General features: G+C 39.4%; 2 protein-coding genes across 9 annotated transcripts in view; one reads left to right on the plus strand and one right to left on the minus strand.

Annotated features, from left to right (window-relative positions):
* The first annotated feature begins 366 nt into the window (after positions 1–366).
* Positions 367–17,927, plus strand: LOC102234623 (atlastin-2-like). 4 transcript variants are annotated; one of them, XM_023327521.1, is made up of 16 exons: positions 367–444; positions 7,371–7,531; positions 7,812–8,021; positions 8,999–9,016; positions 9,424–9,558; positions 9,660–9,764; positions 9,879–9,929; positions 10,016–10,072; positions 11,165–11,257; positions 11,417–11,555; positions 11,648–11,775; positions 12,020–12,076; positions 12,494–12,565; positions 13,974–14,405; positions 15,569–15,583; positions 15,819–16,131. In XM_023327521.1, exons 1-16 carry the CDS (start codon positions 372–374, stop codon positions 15,954–15,956), a joined length of 1,884 nt encoding a protein of 627 aa, XP_023183289.1. In that variant the 5' UTR covers positions 367–371; the 3' UTR covers positions 15,957–16,131. The 4 variants fall into 4 exon arrangements, with proteins under 4 accessions (XP_023183289.1, XP_023183290.1, XP_014326168.2 ...); XM_023327522.1 differs by lacking the exons at positions 15,569–15,583; positions 15,819–16,131 and adding an exon at positions 16,288–17,927; XM_014470682.2 differs by lacking the exon at positions 8,999–9,016.
* A 647-nt stretch (positions 17,928–18,574) lies between these two features.
* The window catches only part of LOC102234367 (equilibrative nucleoside transporter 1), a 41,651-nt gene continuing 36,396 nt past the window's right edge, over positions 18,575–23,829 (minus strand). For all 5 annotated transcript variants that reach the window (XM_023327672.1, XM_023327671.1, XM_023327673.1 and 2 more), the window contains exons 11-13: positions 22,970–23,055; positions 20,832–21,031; positions 18,575–19,881 (exon numbers count right to left, since the gene is read on the minus strand). In XM_023327672.1, the coding sequence (XP_023183440.1) occupies positions 19,770–19,881; positions 20,832–21,031; positions 22,970–23,055 (398 nt within the window). In that variant the 3' untranslated portion in view covers positions 18,575–19,769. The remainder of the gene's footprint in view (positions 19,882–20,831; positions 21,032–22,969; positions 23,056–23,829) is intronic.

Consider the following 23,829-nt stretch of genomic DNA (forward strand, 5'->3'; position numbering starts at 1 on the left):
TATCTTTGTAAATCATCAGTGGAGCTCTTTCCTAGCACATTTTGTGGTTTTGCTTTAACACCGTATTTACAGCAGCAATAGCACATTTGTTTCGAGGCTGGTGTACTCTTGTAGATGTACATAGCTCTTCACCAGGGCCAAGGAAATCAAATTTAACATCTGCGCAATATTTGTATTTATTTATTTATTTTTCAAATAAGTTATAAAACATGAATAACCAACCAGTTTAAGGATAGAAAACGAGCAGATAACAAAAAAAACAGTGCAGCTTTACAACTGCTGCAGCCTGGGGGCGGAGCCTTTTCCAGCACGCAGCGCGAGAAGAATTAAAAATGTTTGACGTCAGCCACGTCAGAATTCAGTTGTCCAAGATGGCGAAGGCGAGCGGGCCGAGGAACAGAAATCACTTCGGTTACAACTCCAAAAGCCGACTCGAAGACGAAGGTAAACTCCCGCTGAATTATTTAGTCGACAGTTTCGAGAAAGAAGATAGAGGTGCTACGTTTGAGCGGGGTTGTAAGAGAAGGCGTTTTATTAAGGTGGTCTTTGTTCCTCTCGCTTTTCCGTTAGTCAGACGTTTCTGCTTTCAGTTGGAGACCCGCGGTGTTGAGCCAATCTGGGTTCAACACCCCGGCCAGAACACGTCCTCTCTCCCTCTGAAACCCAAGCAGGAGCGACAGGCGGGTGCAAATAAGCTCTGGTTCGGCATATTCGGTCTAGCCGTGTTTTGGCTGAGCATGTGTTGTTTGAATCAGATACTGACCCGGATACAAAACTCAACCCCGACACCTGTCGCCTTATTTATCCTAGCATTAACTTTCACCTGGAGGCTCCCTGATAACAGCCGGTTTCCTGCTGTTTTTATCTTTAAGTTAGCCTGTTTTCCTTTAGGTCGCTCAAAAATGCCTAAAAACCATTGACATTCCGCAGGGTATACACTCTGTATACGCTAATCTTATCCCAGTACTTACTCGGATATTTTTAAATGCACTATAAGCGGGCTGGAGAGTTTGCCAGCAAGTTTATCCCCTTAACTGTGAAGGAGCCCAAACAGTGGCATGCAGTCACTAGCTCCCTTGTTATCATGAAAATAATATCAGTCTGGTAAACAGTCAAAGTATAACTGGCAGTGTTTGTTTCATATTTATGTGGTGCAGTCATATTTACAATAAAATCTCATATTTTCATCTTAAAAAGTATGGAAAAGTACAACTCAGTCTGACACTCCAGAGGACGGATCCACTCATCAGTCCAGTCAATCTGGTTCATTTTCTTTTCTCAGTCTATGACACATCTGTAATTCAAACGAGAGATTAAAAAACGTGAATACGCCTGTATTTTCTATTAACTGTTTCAACTGAATACATTGTATTTTACTTGTTTTTATTATGTATATATATGTATATTCGGCCAAACCGAATATAGTTTCGGTTTAACAAATGTATAAATGTTTATAAACATTTATACATTTATAAATGTATGGCCGAATATAGCTCTACACAGAAATTGAGCATCAAAATATTAGATAAAAAAAATCTGAAATCACGCCAGGCATGATGTGTTTATTTTATTTTCTGACTGAATAAATTAAAAATTCTTGTAGCTTTTAGTACATGGACTAATAACTAGAATAAACACAAAATGTAATAGTATTGTGCTGATCCTCCTCCTTGTAGTTTGCTGCATAAGAACAGACGTCCTTGTAGTTTGCTAACTGTAGTTTTATCCCAGAGTTACCTTAACAAGACTGATGGGTGGCATTGTTTTAGTTTCTTGTTTCTTTAGTTTTTTTTTTATTCGAGCTAGAAATATGTCCAAGCAAATTAATTTGGCTTTATTGGAAGTGAGGGCTTGTTTTATTTGGATGACCATAAGTGTGTCGCAACAAGTGGGGGTGGGGTAGAACTGTGTTGGTCTACATGGGTCTTCAACTCCACAATACAAGGGCAGCTGCACACCTGAATCTAGTAATCAAGTCCTTAGTGGGACTCTGGAGAACTTGACTGCATACTTTCAAAAAAATTTCAGTTTTTTGATTCAGATGTTTTCATAATATGTAGCAGTTATACACTTAACCATGTGGTTTTATTTAACTTTTGTTTAACCGGTCAGGATATCAACCTTGATATGTTTTATTTACTTCCTGTAGTGTCAGTCTTGTGCCATTTTCTTCTGCTACATGTGATACCATTATTATCTTTGGACTTTAAAGTTTAGGATTAACAGTTGTAAAGATTTCATTTTAGGGAAACTAAGAAAAATATATATTTTTTCTTTTCTTTTTTTAGCCATTTGCTTTTTCACTGTACCCCCATAGTTGCTTGAGATGATGCAGTTTGCTGGTCGTCTCTTACCAGTTGTGTCAAACTCCAGTGACAGAGCCCAGAGTCCTGTAGGTTTGAGACGTTTCGCTGCTCCAATGTATCGCAGACAGACTGCTGACTTACTTCCTCAGCATGCGTCACGCTCTCCAGAGGCCTGGTAATAAGTAATCATTCGATTCAGGTTTGCTGAACGAAGGGAAAGCTCTAGCAGATGTAGGATTTTTGCTCTAAGGGTTTGGTCACCACTGTCTCAGACTTTGTATTTCTGAATTTGACCATGTGGTATATGAACTCAATTGGTAGAATCTGATCCGATTGAATTTTAACTGCGGGGATTTTATGTACGGATCCTGCTCAATAAAGTAGAATATTGCTGAGAAGTAAATTTATTTCAGTAATTGAAGGTAAAGAAAACAAAGCATTTATGTTGAATAGATTCGTTGCACACAGTTATAAATTTCAAGTGCTATACTTTTGCTTTTGATCATGAAAACCCAAAATTTTTATCAGAAAATCTCAAATTACTTGGCAGCAATTAAAAAAGGATTTTTAAACAGAAATGTTGATTTACTAAAAAGTATGTGCGTGTAAGTACACTCAGTTGTACTTGTTCGGTTTTCATTTTGTATGACTCACTGCATCAGATTCAGGTGGCATGAAAGTGGTCAGCGTAGGTCAGTCAGCTGAGGAGGTAACGTAACAAATGTCTGCATTGTTGGATCTGGTGTCCCTCATATTCTTCTTAGCATTACAGCTCTACAATACTGGGAAAATATATAATTTGACTGTTAAATATTAGGATGAAAATATCAACTAGGACTGGATGATTTCTTGTAAACATGTAATTAGTCATTTTCATGAGACTACTTCCTTTTCAGTCATTACAATTGTCCCACCACAGATATGGAGCTTTAGGACCAAACTATTGGCTTTGCCTTGCAGTCCTCTCAAAGCCATGGCTAATTCTGCTGCATCTTTTTCTAACATGTTGTCCTTCCACTGAACTTTGCATTAATATGTTTGGATGCAACACAGTTTGAACAATTTCTGTAGCTTGACTGGGGAAACCAAGCAAGCAGTCTTGACCATGATTGTGTGCACAACAATGCAGCCACTGTATCAGCTGCAACCCATAAGCATCTAAATGAACAAACTCTTGTTAATGATCACACTGTGTTCATTAACAACACAGCTTGTTGTTAATGAACACACGCTGCTTATAATGCCTCTATATAAGAGGCATTATAAAGAGGAATGCCTCTTTATAATAAAATGCCCATTTCGAATTGAAGTAATGAAATAAAAATATTTTTCAATTATATCATAACTAATCTCACTTGTAACTGGATGTTAGTTCATAGCTGCCTTTTTAAAACCTCGAGGTGACATTTACTCAAAATAATGAAACAAAATGAATTTGAACATTTTTAAGCATATGTTTTTCAATGTGAAAATTATGATCTTTTGGAGAGAAGTGGAATTTGGTGAAATTATTGGAGTGATTTTCAGAGGCTAACATAGACTATGAGTATGAATCCGTTATCATATTGACCTTTATGTCTGATTTCATACTGGCTGACTCCATCTTAATCTGCACTTTGTCCTTGTTGGTCAGCCTGAAGCAACCATACGTTTGTCCTCCCTGTAGCGAGGATCAGATGGTTTGATACTGTAAATGTAAAAATGTTGAAGTGTCGGTGTTTGATGCATCAGATTGCTTTTACTCTCAGCATCATTGTTTCTGTTCGAGTTGAAGCTTTAGGCCTGAGTTTTTTGATTACTCAGATAAGAGTAATCAAGAATATTTCTAAATAGAATTTTAGTAGCTTGCAATTTTGTTTCCCAGTTCTTACTCAATAAGTGTCATTACTTCATCTTGTTTTAAGTCTAGATTAATGATTTAGAGCATTGCTATAGTTAGTGGACCTTGGTGTCATCAAAGGCTGTGTCGGATGTAGAGCAGGAGTCACGGGAGTTGAAAGCTGATTTTTGTATTCAGTGTAGTAATGTAGGTTAGACTGCACAGATGCAGAGTGTACGATGGAAGCTTATGAAAATTGCAGAAAGGAATATAGTTATAGAGATGCTTTCCTGTTAACACACCATGAACCAGTGGCATCCTTTGCTAAATTTGTGAGACTATGTATTTATTGGGTCAGGTATAGGACACAGTGTGTGTTGTAAAGTAACTGATTCCCTGCAATAGTCCTTCTAGCCACTGGGGAGTTAACCAAGACGGCCCCTGCTTGGACTTGTCCTGGTAAAACCTGCAACAAACTGTACTAGTAAGATGTTAATCAACGGCTCTACATTAAAAACAAATTTGACTCTTTCAAGCTATTGATAAACTAAACATGAAGGGATACTTTCAATAACTCTCCCAACTGGATAGAATATATTATATTTAAAAAAAAATAAACACTAGAAAAGAGAGCCAAGCACTTCAGACTAGATATGACTGTACATTTTGTTTCTGAACTAGTAAATTTTAAACCTGTTTCCCGAAAAGATACAAATTTACAAGAGTTCAACTGAGAAGCTGGGTTTTAACAGCTTTCCTCCTTTGATGGAGAAAGATGGCTCTGGGCAAGAGATACTTTACAGAATTTTATTTGAACATAATCACTTATTCTGGTGCAGTTCTGTAGTTTCCTGGCATAATTCTAAACCAGTAGTGGTGCCAGTGCATTTACATACAAACCTTTGATAACGTGGAAAAAAACGACAATGAAGTTTGCAACATGATGTCTACACATTATATCAGATTGCAATCATCTCCTCAGTTTCAGAGTGTGCAATACTGTGATTACAAAGGACTGTTTGGGTGCAACATTATTGCAGCCTGTAATAGTTCAGGGTCCAGTATTAGTTTGCCTCTTGGTTAGACATTCAATGTCTTCATGCCCACAACTGATGCAGCTTTAATGATTGAGATGCCAAAGCTCAAGGAGAGTTGTTGGGATGTGATGATGATGATGATGATGATGATGGCAAGGAAGAAACTGAGCTGTGAATAAAATGTCAGTTAAGGACAGTTGAAATTTACTACAATATTTACAATTAATATAGCAATTTCTTGTTTTGCTTTTGCCTTCCTACCCTATTTTCTTTAATCATAAAGATTTTCATAAAGAGTCTCTATAGATTTGGTTATTTACTGGTTGGTTTGACATCAGACTGTCAGACCATAAGCTAAATGTAATATTAAAAGAAGACATTCACACGTCTGTTGCTTATAAAATCATAAAACAGTTCAGAATCAAAATCAGGAATCCTTTTCTTCCAACTTTTACATTTCTTAGAGTGCAGTGCAGTAATTGTTGGGTGATAATGTATTCCTAGTGTTATGAACTTGCATTTTTCATGCTAATGTAATACTTTGCCAGTTACAGTCTGAAACTAGCAGATGTTCACAGCGGGCATGAAGGACGTTGCTCAAAACGCTAGAGGTCACAGAGTCATAGGCGTACATGAGAACTAGAAAAAAGGCACATATCTGATATCTTCATGGCAGTATTATTCCCATTGCAAGATTTTCTAATATTGTGCAACCCAATGATCTGATATTATCTCGGTTACTTAAGAAGCATCAAAGTATGATGGCAGATTTTTTTTTGTTGTTGGGTTTTTTTATTCTTGCATTAACCTCTTTATTATAAAGGTCCAGTTGGGATATTTGAACCATGCTGTGCTTCCTTGTGTACTTTCTCTCCTCCTCCACATGTTCTCTGTTGCAGTGCAATGTTGTCTCCTTGCCGTCCCTGCAGAATGCCGTCTTTGTGTCAGTCCACTTCTCTCTACGGCTCCAGTCTGCTCCACTTTATTTCGCTAAGTGCTTCTCTGGGCTGGATGGGAACCTGCAGTGCCACAAACTGAGGAAGTGTTCAGGGCTCATTTGTGTGCAGAGCAGATTACAGTAACCGACTTGTGCTTTAACCTTGCAGCAAGTCCAGGTTGATTATTGAATGTTAGATTTATTTTTGTTTCCCTGGTATGAGAGTGTTGCTTAATGTTTTTTAATATGCCCCTTAACCAGCTTCCAGAGTTATGGATATTTTAGTATGGAATTAATTATCTTATGATTTTTGCTATTAGAAAACGGTGAAAATCAATCAAACTGAAAGTTAAAGATTTTATTTCTTTGTCAGCAAGTTTGACTTTGAGGAAGGGTGTCTTAGACTTGTAAATAAACTGAGAGTTATTATTTGAGATGCTTAACTCCTCAGGTAACTTGGGACGGATAAGTGATTGAGTGATTGAGATATTCAGATGAGTAATGTTTAAAATTTGTGGTTCAACCTGTCTGATACATTTTTGTCTGAGTTCAGGAAGTTTTATTCAAACCTTTAATCTGAAAGAGTTCCCTATTGAAAAGAAGGAAGCGAGGTTGAAATGTTTTGCTTTCAAGAGACTTAACTTAAATTGGCAACAGATTTAAGTTAAGTCTTAACTTAAATCTGTTAAGACTTAACTTAAGTTAAGACTTTAAGTTAAGTCTTAACTTAAATCTGTTTAAGTTAAGACAGATTTAAGTCTTAACTTAAAGAAGGAGGAAGAAGGAGGAACTTTTCAATTGTGCACATTTAAGTGCCTGATCGACTGCCACCAATATAAGCTAAAATATTGTGACACACAAGAGGAGATGTGCAACCTGATTTATATTTAATTGGACGGCTATCCCTGAAAAATCAATGTGACAGACGGCAAATATAAAAATACTGTCCTGCTGACATACTTGCTTCGTGTCCTTTTTTTTTTTTTTTCCAGCCCTTTGTGTATTTCACCACAAGGCTATTTTCAGTTTGACCTAGATGAGAAGTTCAGAGTGAAAAACAGTGTTCTGTGGAGCGCAGAAAGTAAGAAGAAAGCATCCTCTCTCCAGTTTGATGTAGTTCATTGTTTTTCCTCGCAAGCAAATGTTACATCTTAATTATAAAAAAGTTGCATGTCTTAGTTTCGGTCTGGTTTACCTTCTGATTCTAATATTGACCTGTCACGAGGTGACTTTTGTTTGTATGTTTACCTTTCTCTTTTTGCTTTCTAAAGGGTTTAAAGACATGGAAGATGGCCCGATCATTCGCCGCAGTCAGAGGCCTCCTCCAGCGCAGCCAAGAGACCAGCTGGACGGGTTTAACATCAAGACCATTACCCCAGAGTCCTATCAGACCGACAGCATCAGTCCTTCACAAGATGAAGGGATTGGGGAGGTAATATTTTAACATGCTTTTTTCTTTTAAGCTCCTAAAGTTTTTCAGATTTTTTTTTTCCTCCTATGAAAGACAGATGTTTTTAAGGTAAAATTGTATCTGGAAGACAAAAAGATGATCATTAAAAAAAAAAAGGAATTTAGAATTATAAATGCGTATTTATGGCACAGCTGGTCGGCAGGGAGAGTTGTCTTAGTTTTCATTTTCTTACAGAGAAGATGAAAATCTTCATGAGCCTGTTTGGATGCCAGTAAAAGCTCTTTTTGAAACTCGCCTTTAGCCTGCTGCGGAGGAAAGGCCGGGGCCCGTCCAGATCGTCCGAGCCAGCGAGAGCAAGTGCATCTTTGAGCTGGACGCTGCTGCGCTCGAGAAGATCCTGCTGCAAGACCATGTGAAGGACCTGAACGTGGTGGTCGTGTCTGTGGCTGGAGCTTTTCGGAAGGGCAAGTCCTTCCTGCTGGATTTCATGCTGCGCTACATGTACAATCAGGTACGGTTTAACATTTGTTTAGGTTTTTAAAATTACAAGGGCACATATGCCATGCCAGGCAGAAGGTCGCATACACTCACTGTTGCATGAAAGTCTTTAATTTTAGACTTTTAGTACTTTTTTTTAAAAGAAAGTTACTCGAGTAAATGTAGCTAGTCACTACCCAACTTTGGTTGCAACACACAACTGGGTTCAAGACTGAACTATTTTCTTAACAAGACAAGTGTGTTTTGGAATAAGCTTGAATGTAAATTGTGGCAAAGGTTAATAAGAACAATCCAAATCCATCATTAAAAGCCACACATTAATATAAGTTCGTAATGAGTGTATGTGAATTTTTCATTGGCACAGTATATGTTGGGATTAACTAAATTGAGAATCGATTCTTATAAAAGTTAAACATCCCATTAATAACTAAAATAACGAGGTATTGGTGGAACTTAACACTGTGAATCATCTTTTTTTTTTTTTTACTGCCTTCTCAGTAACCTGGGTAATTTCTTGGGTTATCTTTCTCCCTGCTCCATTTCTGCTGCATCTTTTTCATTTTAACACTCCTGCAAAAGAAAGAAACGCAGCAGAGCACTGGCTTTGTGTTGGACCCCATGGTGGAGACCTGCTGGTGAAAAGTCCATGTCTCATAGTTTGAATGTGCCTTATTTAAATGCTGAACTCTTTTTTTTTTTTCCTCTGAAGTATAAAAGGGAAACTTTGCACAATGTCATGCTTTTGAGTTATGTTTCTAAATGGAAGTTTAAAGTTCTGTTTCCTTTGACACAATGATTGTTGCTATGAATGAGGATTTTCTTTTCTTCTGTTGGATGGGACTGCAGTGGTGTTCCTTTGTGACAAATTATTTCGCATTTTTGCTTTGTAGTGCAACAATGCTTGAAATATGACATTTGTGTAGAAGTGGATGAAGATAATTTTTTATTACAACTATCTTTTCCCTAATTTTTTTGTTGTTCGTTTTGCAGACACCAATCTCATCCACGGTAAGTTTAAACCACTGTTTTTGGAATAACGTATGCTCTTGTATGACAGACTCTAAACAACTGCTGCTTGTTTTCATTTGTGACATTTTGGGTTGCACTGTCAAAAGAAGCCTTAAGAGACATGGAGACATCACCTGCTGCTAATTAGGATGATATTTTCTGCTCACGCAATCCTTTAAGATCTCAAGACTCTGTCTCTAGAATGTTTTTAAAAAGTAAGCTTCCTGTAGCTTTTATAGGATTTGCCACAGGGGGATAAATGCTACTATCCCACAACTTATTAGAGCATTTGAGAGTGCTAAAACACGAACTGTACTGCAGGTGTTCTGTGCCAAGTTCTGTTTAACTTTGGTCGTTTAAGCATTTCCTTTTTTGTCCCTTCCACGCTTTTTTCCTCCGTCTTGCAGCACAGCGACACGTGGATAGGAGGAGACCATGAGCCCCTGATTGGGTTCAAATGGAGGGGAGGCTGCGAGAGGGAGACCACAGGAATTCAGGTGTGGAGTGATGTGTTTGTGGTGGATAAGCCTGATGGCAACAAGGTACGTTTTTTTTTTTTTTTTTCTTAATTCCCTGATGCAATTGGAAAGTCTTAACTTCCTTATTTAGAGTGAATGTTTCCACACTGACTTGTGTTTTATAGGTCGCTGTACTCCTCGTTGACACTCAGGGAGCATTTGACAGCCAGTCCACCATAAAGGACTCTGCTACTGTGTTCGCTCTCAGCACCATGACCAGCTCTGTCCAGGTAACAGAAAACATATCATTTGTAATAATGTTTACGTTTTGTTTCTGCTAAAGACATAAACGTGTACCGTAATTTAAATTTTTTTTAATTTTTCCTCCATTTGCTTGTCGTCAGGTGTACAACCTGTCCCATAACATCCAGGAAGACGATCTGCAGCATCTGCAGGTTTGTGTTACTTCTTTCTTCAAAAACTAATTACGGTAGTTATTTTGACTTTTTATTCTTATTTTCTGCTTTTCTTTTTCATGAAGCTCTTCACTGAATACGGACGACTGGCAATGGAAGAAACTGAATCGAAACCTTTCCAGGTGCTCACTGTTTGATGTCTGAATCCAGAATATATAAGCATTTAAAACTAATTAAACCCAATTAAATATCACCATAAACATACCTATTAATTATATTTACCAGCTAAAAATATAATATAAAATGCGTGCAAGATTTTGTTTTTGCGCTGCATAAACATTACTAAGATTTTTTTTTATTTTTTATGAGTCTCTTACTATTTTTATTTTAATTAACAAAGTGTTATTGGTGTTGCTGCTAGGCACTAGCCAGAATCAGACTTATGCTTCAGTATGCAGATTTTTAATGTCCAACATGATGTAGTGGGTTTTATTCTTGTGTGTGGGGAAATAAATCTCATCTCAACAATTCCATGGGCCATAATACAGGCGCAGCTCAGTCCTTCAATTCAAAAACCGAAACTATGAGATTGATTACACTCACAGCTATTTGATCGTAGTTAAGATGACTGTCTGGATCTATGTACAGCAGAAGGTCATTGAAGTCCTTTACAGCATGCAGTATCCAATCAAATGAATTGGATCATTTGAATGTGGTGGCTGGAACAACTTGTGCAAAGTAACAGGTTGTGGCTGGAATCACTGGTTCAAAGCCACCACAGACATACTGTCCTATCTAAGACATATGGGCTAAATTTGTCACATTTCTTGAGTTAAAAACTCTCCTCAGCCAGAAACACTAAAAGTTGTTTTTATTTTTGACCCATGGAAAGGACAAATAACGAGACGATTGTTCAAGGGCACAAAGCTTACTTTTTAAAACGACATTTAGTTGAATTTCAGAGCATTACGTTGTTCCTGTTGCTTACAGGATGTATAGATGCTGATTTAAGGTTTTTGATTCCAAGAATATACATTAATTTCATATTATCTCTTGAGATGTACCTTTGTTTATAGTTGCTGAATAGCAGGGTGCCCACTTTTTAATTCTTGTTCATTTCTACTCTTTAAACAATTCTCATCAAAATTCTTTGTGAGTACAACATCTGATAGGGAGGGAAAAAAACAACAAAAAAACCCCCCATAAATCTATGTGTGTTCATTATGAACTCCAAAGTTGTTTTTTTTCTAACTGTGTTTCTTTTTTCTTTCAAGTCCTTAATGTTCTTGATTCGGGATTGGAGTTCTCCGTATGAATACGTTTATGGACTGAAAGGAGGACAGGCTTTTCTACAAAAAAGACTGCAGGTGAGATTTGTTGGAAATCTTTGCTTGTTCCTAAAATGCATGGAGACGCATGGATTTGATCTGAATAAGAAAACTCGCCTCCAGACATTTCTCCACAATCCCTTTTTCTAAAAGATTTAAGCAAATCTGTGCACAAAACCGGACCATTTGCTCTTGCAGGTTAAAAACTGCCAACACGAGGAGCTGCAGAACGTCAGGAAGCACATCGACTCCTGCTTCAGCAAGATCAGCTGCTTCCTGCTGCCACATCCAGGCCTCAAGGTGGCCACCAACCCAAAGTTTGATGGGAGGCTAAAAGGTGGGACTGAAACGACGCTAGCTTGTACTTAGAATGCAGGTTAATATCCATGTGATGCTTGGATGAAACGGTTTTGCGTGTGTTCGTCTCAGACATCGAAGACGACTTCAAGACGCAGCTGGCTGAGCTGATGCCCGTGCTGCTGGCCCCAGATCAGCTGGTGGAGAAGCAGATTGGTGGATGCAAAATCACCTGCAGGGATCTGGTGGAGTACTTCAAGGTGCTGTGGCGATTTCTGAGTAGCTTCAGTATCGGTTTTGCTCTCAAATTGTACTAATAAGTACACAAATTATAAAATTTTATTGATTCTAAGAAATATGTCTGTCACCACCGCACGCGTTATGGATGGCAAGTCCGGTTTGAAACTTTCTGCTTTGTTTCCTTGGCGCATCTGAATATCTTGTGTGATCATAGATTTAAAAGTTTTAAAATAATGTTTGATTTTGTTTTTTTGTTTTCTGCAGGCCTACATAAAGATTTACCAAGGTGACGAGCTTCCTCATCCAAAGTCCATGCTGCAGGTCAGTCGCCGCGTCTTCAAACAGAATAAACCGATTAATGGAGTCTGTTGAAAGCTTTGAAATAAATGTACTTAGTTTTTAATGTTTTCGCCTCTTAAAGCTGGATGTTTTCTGTTGCTGTTTTGTCCTGTATTTAACGGCATGTTAATGGGCTCATGAAGTTATTTCACAATGATGAGCACAATCAACTTTCAACATCTGCAGAGCAACAAATTGTGCAAACATTCAGAGAGTGTTTGAGTATAAAGGGCGAGACTAGAAACCTGTGGATGTTTGGAAAATACTTCTAAAAACACAGGTCTGAATGAATTAACAAGTAGAACATTTTATGATTGTCCTATTTGTAAAACCTTTACATTTTTCTTGGTCTGTTAATGAATTTTAAATGTCTTTTCTAACTGTTTTATTTGTGGTCAGGCTACAGCAGAGGCCAATAATCTGACTGCTGTGGCTGGAGCCAAAGACTTATACAGCAAGAGCATGGAGAAGGTGCGTACATTATGATTAAAAATAAAAACTCCCCAAAGCCAAAAATGATCCAATATTATGAGAAAAGGAGCACAGAGCATTTATTATCAGACTGTTTAATGTTAAACCAGCCGTTCACACATTCAGGTGTGGCTGCAGAAGTGACAAAGCCTCAAGGCTTGTAGTGTTTGCTGCTTGGTTGTGATTTAAAGGTCAAACTGAGAAAAGTCATTGAAGTTTTCATAGGATGTTTGATAATAATAAGCTTTTAAGTGTTTTTCATTTTAAGACGTTTCCACAGGAATGGAAGCAGCAGGAAATGCCACTGTGTTATTGAGGAATTTAACGCCACGCATAAAGCAGTAAAATTGTTTTTGCTTAAACTGGGAACATGGGACATCGTTTTTGTTTTATTTATTTTTATATAATCACAACCAAAAATATCCAAAGTGGGACTACATCTATTTATGAAGTAACTTATGGGATTTAAGGAAATGCCTGAAGACAAAATGCTTGGCTTTATTTTGTCCATGTTGCTCTGCTGCTGCTGCTCTGAACTTCTAGTCAAGTGGATGCTGCAGCTCCCCCTAGTGGCTGGTGACGGATGATTTGAAAAATGAATGGATAACAATAAATTGGCTTTTAAAAAATCTGAGCACTGCTCCAGTATGATTTGGAAATTGAAGTTATTTCATCAGTCTGACATTTTCCAGGCCTGGAGAAAAAAAAATAATTTATTGAATCAGAATCATTTAGTGTTGGAGCAGTCTGCTTCTCTCGCTCTGTACCTCAGAGCTTCTGCAGCAGCAATACACAGACACACTCTGGTGCTGATACTGGTTGCAATAAAAATTTGCCAGAATTCATATAAATATCACCCCTTTCATTATTTCCAATCTAAACCGAGCTGCGAAGTCAGGGCACCTGAGACAGCAAAAGCTGAAAACATAAGAAGTTTTGAACAAGTTTCAGATAAACACAAAAGGAGAAGTGCTGTAGCTCGCTAAACTGAGGAACCAGATAAAGATTAGAGACTCTCATCCACTGGTCATGTAAACATCAAATAGATTTTAATCCTTTTGATCTCTGGGTGATTAACATCATTTTTCTTGTAACACAAAATAGGCTCATTTGTGACTATCTGTGTGTCTCAACAAAATAAGCTCCTAACACTACAGATGTATAATAATAATGAAATTATTATTATTATTATACAACCTACTAATGTGAAATGGAGGAAAGGAGAAGATGACAGGAAGTTACACAAAAGTTCACTACTGTACTTATTGATGGGAGCCTTTATACTGAGCATAAACAGTGTCATGTTGCAGAAAATGGTTTAAGATGATTTGCGCGGTCATGAACTTGGTCAGGAATAAAAACTCTGGTCATTTTTCTTTTGCTGTTTCTTTGTTCCCGTCCCGAACAGGTTTGCGGAGGGGACCGGCCCTACATGGCCCCGGCCGACCTGGAGAGCTGCCACGAAGCTTTCTCCAAAGACTCTGTCACGTTTTTCCGCTCCATAAAGAAAATGGGCGGCGAGGAGTTCTGCCAGCGCTACCAGGACCGCCTGGAGTCGGAGCTGAAGGAGGCCTACACCAACTTCTCCAAGCACAACGAGGGCAAAAACATCTTCTATGCAGCCCGCACGCCCGCCACGCTCTTCGTGGTCATGTTTTTCACCTACGTGTTGTCGGGGGTGACCGGCTTCATCGGCCTGAGCGTCTTCGCGGCGCTGGCCAACATGGTCCTGGGCGTGGCGCTGCTGCTCCTCTGCATCTGGGCGTACGTGAAGTATTCGGGAGAATTTCGGGAGGCGGGAATATTGATAGACCAGTTGGCCGAAGCGCTCTGGGAACAGGTGAGCGATCAGAGTGAAAGCTGGACGGAGTGTGTGTGTTTTCTTTCATGTTGTTGAGTATGAATGGATGTCTGTGGGATATGGAAGCGTAACTTTGTTTACAAGAAATTCATGTAGGTCAGTAGATAAGAGATATTCTGGAAAAATTAAGAAATAAACAATCTGATTTTGTACAGTGATACCTGCCTCAAAAACCCAGATGATGCAAAATCCAGGTTAGGCGCTTAATTATCAAGTAAGTTTCATCAGGATAAATGTCAGGTGATTTTTGTGTAATTCTTGGCCTTTCTCTAGTCTCTCCATTTTATGTCTTTTGCTTGAAAGTATTTTACATCATGTAAAGTATTTTGTTCTTATTTGGAGGTATTTTGTCGTCTAAGAAACATATACCGCATGGACCTGAGCAATGTTCCTCAAGTCTTACATTGTCAATCTTTGGCAGCGCAGGTCTAAATCAAACATTTGTACAGATGCTTTTCAGATTGTAGATATTACAAACCCAGATTTCATAGGAATAATCAGCGTGTTTTTTCAATCTCAATTCTTATGAAATGAATTAAAAGGATTATTAATAACTTTACCAAATGTTTTCTGAAGCAATTGCATAATTTGAAGACTAAATACAGGAATCGCATTTTTAAAGACCTTTGGCCTTAGTTATGAGCATGATTGCAGCATTTACCTTCAGTACTATCTTAGTATCTACTTGTGGAGAGTGTCCATCTGTGTGTGGTCATGCTCTCATTGTTTAACATGATTCCGCTTCCACTAAGTGGAAAACTGCAGAGGAAGCTCTGAGTGTTAGACTGGACGCTAACGTTTATCCTGGGTTAATTAATCACTGAGCGAAATGCAGGTGTAAACAAACCCAGAGCGTTTCTCTGACCACATAAACTGACAGGTGAACTGATGCAGATACTTCATTTGGCTAAATGTGTTCAGACTCAATATCAGTTTTATTAGTGCCAATCTGGGTCGGTGATGTTACTCAATGTTAATATTTTAATGCAGGGCCGTGGTGTCTAGAGCTCATGTTGTAGTTTTTCTTCTCTCCCTGAACCCCGCTGTTAGCCAGGAGAAGCAGCTCTGTTTTCTGTCCCTCATGTCTCCTGTTGCTTCTCCTTCCTTCCTGTTTGTCTCTTCTTGCCTCCCCTGCTTTTCAGAGGACAGTCAGAAAGGTGAGACGTATCGGCTCCCGTTTCTCGATCTTCCGCCTGTCCACCTTTCAAAGCATCCCACCTGATTTCCTTTCCTTCTTCTCTTTCTTTTTTATTTATGTGTTTGAATCCTAAGCGATATCCCTTTTTCTTTTTCCCCACTCCAGTCTCGTCCCACGTCCCTCCCTCCCGCCATCCATCTTCACGCCAGTCCTCCTCGTTTAACTCCGCTGTTCCTCCTTGCTTTTCCTTCCAGGTGATTTCCAAACTCTTGGAGCCCGTCAGGAGCCACCTGGCGTGGCCCCTCTCTCTGCTCCCTTCCCTCCCATCAGGAGCCACGCTTGGACTCAAAGCTCTGGTTCCTCTCAACAACAACTACAAGAAGACCAACTAGCTGCTGGCCAGCTGCTGGACTCAGACTCTTAACTTTGCCTCTCACGTAGAAATGTCCTCTGTTTGCTGCCGTCTCCTTTAATCATCTTTCAGTCCTTTTTGTGTTGGATTCTTGAACTTTACTTTGCTCAGTGCGGAAACCTGCAGAGCTGCAGCCGTCTGTGGATCTTAAAAAGGCAAACTGTTTATAATCTTATTTAGATTAAAGTAGAAAAGTGTTTTTTGTTTGAGCATCTTTGGAGCATGTTGGAGTCTGCTTTCTGTTCTTCCTCAGTTTCCCTTTCAACGTGAAGAAATGCTGATTGTTTTTTTTTTTTCCCCCTCTCCTTTAGGTTTTGAAGCCACTTGTTGAAAATTACATGGAGGACAATGTCCGACAGACGGTCTTCAACTCCATCAGAGCCAGTTTGACAGAACAGGGCTCCCAGCCCACCAGGTTAAAGACTGACTGACTGCTTTCCCTCTCCGTCTCCCCCATCATCGTCGTCATCGTCCTGTTCCTCCCACCGCCGTCTGTCCACTGCTAGACCTGTGGGACTAGTTCAACACCAAAGCTGACCCTCTTTCTACGTTTTGTTTTTGTCGGCGCCCCGTCTCTCTGTTTTGTAGCCTTGCAGTGTGACCTGCTCTTCATCGCCCCTTAGTGCCTCACTCAACATGCTGCACAATCAACGGAGCGAGCAGAGCGTCATCTGCCGTGCTACGTTTTTTTTTTGTTGTTGTTGTTGTTATTCGCTGGAGTCGGACTGCACTCAGTTCAAGATGAAGGAAACTGACACAGCTGTGGGCAGCTGCTATCGATGGATGCACCGCCCTTCAAAGTGCGCCTTTTCTTTTCTGTTTCCCTGACATCTTCTCAGCTCTGCTGACTCATCCGCTCAGAAAACCAATAACGGGTCGATTCCTTGAATTCTGTCGAAACGAAAAACACAAGCTACGGAAATAAAGCAAAGCTGTATTTCTTTCCAAACACTAGGAGGTGACGTTTTTAATGATCAAACTCTCTGGAGTCAGGCTGCCTTCACCTTTCCCTGTGTCCCTTTAATACTTCTTATAGATAACTGAAGAGCTGCAGGTAGCACCAAGTGTTTCCCTACTGTTGTTTCTTTAAGGGGGTCTGTTGTTTTTTGATTGTTTTTAGATAGCAAAGTGTGCTTTGAAGCAGCCTCATAGCAGATGTGCCAGTATTGAGCTCTGTGCATGCTGTAAAGAGCTTTTAGAGCCCAGCTATAGACGAGAGGTTCATTTTTAAGCAGTGTTGTTGTTGTTTTTCTCATCCATGCCTTCCATTAAAGCTGCACCAACACACACTGGTTGCAGCCTCAGAAGCTGCGGGAGGTCCAGCTCGGACGGTCGGTCTCATTCACGGTTTGATTTGATGTTTTGTGAAGTTAGTTTTTCATCGTTTTGAATTTTTTTGAATTGCTCCTTTTTAAAAAAAAAAATGAGCTGAACTTGAATCTCTTGCCGGATGTTTCTCGGCCGGGGCTGGAACCTCCCAGAAGTAGAATGAAATGGATTTTAATGCACAACGCGAACCTCCCTGAGGAACTCTACCATGTTTTCCGTTTCTTTTAGCCTTTCACACCAACAGCTGTGTCTTTTACACCGATTCCATCCTCACCTCGATCAGCAGTCTCGTAATGTACAGTTTCTCTTTTTCTGCGCTCGTATATTAAATCAGGCATGTATGTTGATTATTTAAATAAACAATGTACACATTTTTATAGATGATCAGTTTTCCATGGCTGTTTTCTTCCAGTCTGGTCTGGTAAAGGAGAAGCTCCTGCTGTAGGTTTCCATTAGCTGCTCATGGTCACCAGGACGGACTGGACGGCTGCATGTTGTGGATATTTGTATCCAGACTGGACCGTTTGCTGGGCCGGAGACATTAGCCTGACTTTTAAAGAGATCTCTGGTAATTTATTTTTGTTTAAAATGTTCATTTTAAGAATAAATCATACACACAGTCCTCTTGGCTCCTCTTATTTTTTCTGGAATCCCTTTAAGTCTTAAAAGTATTTTTGAAAATTTATGGCAACAGGGAGATAAATCAAACATTTGAACAGATGCTTCTCAGATTGTAGATATTACAAACCCAGATTTCATAGGAATAATCAGCGTGTTTTTGCAATCTCAATTCTTATGAAATCAATTAAAAGATTTATTAATCACTTTACCAAATGTTTTCTGAAGCACTTGCATAATTTGAAGACAAAACTCGTTTTGAAACGTTCTTGCAATGGTTTAATTTGACCACATGATGGCGCTAAGTGCAAGGAAGTGGTAAAGAAGCTAAAGAGTAATGATATAAAAATTTAAAGCCACAGATAGACCATGATCACCTGTTGCCATAGTTATAGGAATAAATGACCAAGTATGAAACAAGCGGCGAAAGATAAATGCTACGAACACATTATTGCTTATAGTAAATCTCAGCATAAAACGGAGATTTGTTTCTTCCAACGAAATGAAATTCATTATTTTCCTAGTTTACAGGATTGTTTACATTTGATCTTAAATGCAAGATATTGAGCTAGCTTTAAAGGGAAGTTGTGGGTTATTTGCTGGAGTTTAATGTTCAACAGATCTATCACATAATTGAAAAGTTGTCAGGAATTCAGTCCACAAAGTGAAGCTCAGATTTATTATGCAAAGTGATACGAAGTTCCACAAATGACCACCAGGAGGAGTCAATGTTTTTTTAAAAAAGATGTATTCTTCCATTAAATACTGTTTTTATTTAATACTGCTTTTAAAGCATTGGCTGGTTACAATGTGTACAACCTGGTGGTCTATATCTGGTCCATACTGGACATCTAAGGCAGACTTACAAAAGAATACTAATAAATGTAAACAAACAAAAATACACACATATACTGTAGTTCTGAAGTGAGAGCTTGGAAGACGTTATAAACTATTGCTTGTATAAAAACCTAATTTTAAAAGAAACATAAAAAATGGCACTCTTCCTGACTTAATCACTTAATCTAAGCTGCATGTTATTTTGCAGTCATTTGTATTTTCAAAAACACATGCTCGGTGTAACACAAAACAAAAATAACATGAAATGTGGGGTTAAAATCTGAACAGAAATACTTTCCATTCAAGTCAAAATGTCATCTGACCTAAAGCTAACACTGGATTCAGATCATTGCTGATGGAGAAAACAATCTTCAGGATAAAATTCATCTTTACACTGTTTCTGTTATTGTGGTTTGTTAGAAGGGAGCGTCCCCTCACAATCCACTGTGTTCCTGTCTCTCTTTGTGTATTTGGTTTTTTCACATGAGCCTGCAGTGCAGCACTGAGTGGTACTTTTTACATCTGTTATAACTAACATTGTATTCATGATCACAGCTTATAAATCATACCGCCTGGTTATAAATAGTGGCGCATTGAGGAGCCGCATCTCTCACCGCTGCGTACGCAGCTGTGATCAGATGTCGTCTGAACGCATCTAACGAGGTTTTTGTCACATCTGAAAACTGATCAAGAAGGACAATAAAGTTTTATAAAAGCATTATTGCATTATTGCAGTTCTTATGAGTTGCATGACAACTGCTGCTTAAACACTTGTCTGTACCATCTAACATATTTGGTTTAAAGTAAACAAAATTCCTGAATCTGGAGTAAAAAATAAAAACATTAAATGAACACATTTTAGCTTTTGGCAGGGTGAGTTCCTGCTAAACACGTGAAGGACCGAGGGTTCTTAGTCCTCCCTGGTTTCTGCTCCTCCGCCCCAGATGGGCTCGTGTCGGGTGGAGGTTATGAGGGTGAAGCGGTCTTATGTACAATACAAACTCAGGGCTTAGATCACGACCCGGATACCAAAGGAGACTGCAGCGCCCAGCGCCAAGCCGAGGGACAGGAAGAAGGCCATGATGGCGCCTGCTGTCTCCGCCTGATGCTGCGGTACCTTCCTGCAGAAAAACAAATCACACAAGAGTTTACTAGGAGAGTAACACCTGATATAACTACACCTACATCTACACCTAACTCTACATCTACATCTACATCTACACTCATATCTACACTCATATCTACGTTTCTGAGGATTAACAGACATACTGCGCCTCGATTTGATCCGCTTCTCATGATGTCATCCACCAACCTCCAACCGCAGTTATGTATTTATTTATTTACTTACGTTGTAGGTGTGTTACGCTGAGATGTGTGGTGTGGAAAGAGCAAACAAAGCTGGTTCAACACAGCAGATTTTAAAAATGGCAGCCGTCCTGCCACATCGTTAAACCCCGCCTTCTCAATTTACATCAGCCAATCAGCTCAGCCTTCCAGGGTGTGAATGGAAACAAAGTCAACTTTCACATGCACAGATGCAAACACTAACAATTACTTATCAATAATAAAATATCAGGCAGACATTTTTTGTTTATAAAACATTATTTTAACTACTTTAAGCTTCAGCCAATGAAACTCCAGCTCTTATCACAGCACTTTCTATAAAAGAGCAGTTTGAAGCGGGCCTCCTCCCCAAAAAGGTTCCACAAAAGACACGCCCATAAGGTAACAAACATTTCAACCACACACACGTTTATTTACACACTCTAGAACTAATGTTCTTAACAACGTCATAGATCAACCCAGAAAAATTGATCTAAGAATACAATGTTAGTTATTTTAAAACACCCGAGATCAGAGCAAAGAATAGAATTAGCATTTGTCCTCTTGGAAATATCTAAACATATCATAGTTTGTGTGTTTAATTAAATGTAGATGTGACTCAGTCCAGACTTCAGCTCAAGACGGTTCAAACATTCCAACATTAAACCTGCAATCGAAATTTGACGGCTTTCCCTCTAATTATGGCTGACGACCCCACCGGAGGTCAGAGAAGGTCCCAAAGCCTTACTTGGGTCCGAAGCACATGCAGAGGCTGGCCAGGTATCCGTTGGAGAAGGAGAAGAGGATCATGAAGCCGATGTACCAGGCGTCGTGAACGAACACTACGGGGAGGTTTTCCCGAGGATGGACGTTGCACAGCATGAAGAGCGGGATGAAGACGACTCTGACGCCACACAGGACAGGAAGCCAGATGCTGTCCTTACCCGGCTGGACACACAGAGGGACAACATGGGACGGGTCAGAACTTCAAATGTACTGAGTAGTTACTGAGTGATAAACAGAGTAAGTGCAACTATCTACACTTGGGCATAGAATGTCACGTGATATTTAGTGGTAATGATATGAATGGTGGTAAAATGATTAACTCTTACATTTTATACAAATGTAGAGGAAGTTTTCAGATTTTTACCCTTGTGTGAAGTTTTTCCTTCAGGTTATTTTGGGTCTTTGAATGACTTTTTTTAAAGACTCATCATGATTTCAGAACATTTGCGATGAACAGTTTTACAAATTTTACCAGCGAAAGACAAAGATAACCTCGTCCACATCCCTGTCGGAAACATTATCTGCCGCCATCATTCCCTGACGTCATCGTCTCCGTGCGCCGACCAGGCAAGCGGTTCGGCGCTAATCACGGGACAAAGAGATTTCACAGAGCGGTCAACTGCAGGACCAGGAAAATCCAATCAGACCCGACCGTCTTCATCTGACGATGATAAGCGAGCTCACATGCTCCTGCAGCAGCTGACCGTCACGGAGCCGCATTCCTCTGCGGCGAGTTTGTGCCGTAACTGTACTCCGTTTATTCTTGAATCCTTTACATCCGCTCGGCTCGTTCACAGGAAATTAAAACTTCTACGTTTTTCCCCTTTTATTTGTTGACGTTCTGAATAGTGGCCTCCATGTTGTCTTGGGACAGGAGCCAACATTTCTGGCTGAATTAGTCAAGGATTTTGCTTTGCAGCAAGAAAGAGAACAAACAAACAAATCAGAGGAAACATGACGATACTTTCTCTATCTAGCTTTGTAGAAACATGCCTATAAAATAAAATATGTCGTTTTCAGATCAAGCTGAGACGGAATGAATAAAGCAGCACAAGCGTCGGCGTAATCCTAGTTTTTTTTTCCAGCTGCATTAAGATCTGGACTGAATGCCATTCAGGTGAACCGGCCTGTGTAGACTCAGAGAGATTTAAGAGCCGGTTAGGAAATGAGGGGAACCGTCCAGGAAAATGACTTCATCATCAAACCTGACGCAGCATTAAGTAAAGAAAAAACGTCTCGAGACATGACGTTTTCCTTTTGCAAACTTCCCACTTTGTTTGGTTTTGACTGGGAAGCGACAGCATCTTTTACCAAACTGAAGACGTTACATCATTTTTTCCAGTCGTGTCAGCTGACGGCTCTCTTGTTGACACAGTGTGCAGATACATTTGCAGAGTTTGCAAGTGTTTGTCCTACAAATGCAAATAATAAGTTGACTTATTGTTTTTACATCAAATATTAACCTGTTAAATATATATTTTTGTGTTTTTAAATGAGTTTACAGAACATCTCTCCAGAAATGTAGACAGTGGATCAGTGCGTAGAGTAAGATGAGTTGCAATCTGACCAGATGAATCAGTTTGCAGTCGCCAGTTCTAGAAAACTGACGTATAAATTCATCCATTTACAATAAAAGTTGCAAATTAAAAGTTTCTGCACTATAAATGCTTTTTTTATTGCTGCTGAGAAATGATCTAAAAATGTCTGAATGACTAAGAGTCACTGAGTTCAGCGTCTGTGACCCCGCCGCCATTATTCCTTTAGGATCCCCATCGTCTTTTTTCCTCTGAACTATATAGACTTTTTTCACTCGGAAAGAAAAGACACAGACTGCTCTCCAAAGCAAACATCTGCAAAATAGCAAAATAACCTCGCCTTCCGGACTTTCAACGGGAAACAACTTTTGATTTTCCAGCGTTCCTCACGAGGCATAGATTCACTCGGGGTAAACATCTGACGCAGCGAGCGTCTGCGTCTCAGGAACAGCAGAGAAAGTTCTCTGCTGTTCCTGCAGATTCATGGACGGTTTAAAGAGGCAGACGTACAGGTGGGCTTGTTGGTGTGTTGTGGTCAAATCAGCGTATCGGCGCTGCTACTGACCCACATGGTGACGGCCGTCAGGCTCCTGCCGGCCCAGTCCATCATGTTGAAGAGGAGGAAACACGACACGGGGATGAAGTACGTCTCTGGAGAAAGATCAGAGCAAAGAGGCTTTTAAAACGGAAACATGACTTGAAAGGCCAGGAGATAAATCGACGTTATCGACTCAATTTTTGGCTTTTGAGTCGATAAAGTCAAAATTAATCGACTCAGTTTTTGGCTTTAATTTTTAAAGGTGTGCCTGTGGTCACCTGTCTGCTGATGGGAACAACGTCACGGCACACCAAAACATTCAGAGTGGTGTCAGCACGCCCAGGGCGGCCATCTTTTATTTATCTTTTATTAAGGGCTTATTTTTTAACTACTGTACAATAACAAAGTTATAATATTACAAAAATACAGCTGTAATAATAAGAAAATAAAGATGTATGACAATAAAGTTGAGAAAATACCAGAACAGCGATTCAATATCGCCAGAACAAAGTCGGACCATTATGAGAACACACTAAATAAAATAAAATAAAACGTGTTCAGCATCTTGTGAAGTTATACTCTGGTATCATTTTAAAGATAAAGACACTTAATCTTTCAGCATGTCACTATCAAAATATTATCAGTAGCAGGACTGAGCTCCTCAAGCAGATTTTGATAACTCTACGGAAGCTTTTTTCTCATTAAAACGCCTTTTTACTTGTTATTTTAAGACCTTCTTCTGGTAAACGTTGATTAGAATTGAAAACAGGAAACCAACGAGATTTTATTTTTACGCCGTTTCACCCAGCCCTACTTATACTAGCACTGGAAATCAAACATGTACGTATAAATGGAGGCCAAAGTGAAGATGGTGTGAAAATACAGCA

The sequence above is a fragment of the Xiphophorus maculatus genome, chromosome 22 (genome assembly GCF_002775205.1).
Source record: "Xiphophorus maculatus strain JP 163 A chromosome 22, X_maculatus-5.0-male, whole genome shotgun sequence".
NCBI lineage: Eukaryota > Metazoa > Chordata > Actinopteri > Cyprinodontiformes > Poeciliidae > Xiphophorus > Xiphophorus maculatus.

Bases quoted from the DNA above. Each gene is read 5' to 3' on its own strand.
- LOC102234623 (XM_023327521.1), top strand. From the start codon at position 372: ATGGCGAAGGCGAGCGGGCCGAGGAACAGAAATCACTTCGGTTACAAC. The intron at 9,559-9,659 runs GTACGTTTTTTT...TGTGTTTTATAG, and splicing joins ATAAGCCTGATGGCAACAAG to GTCGCTGTACTCCTCGTTGA. The intron at 11,556-11,647 runs GTGGGACTGAAA...TGTTCGTCTCAG, and splicing joins GTTTGATGGGAGGCTAAAAG to ACATCGAAGACGACTTCAAG.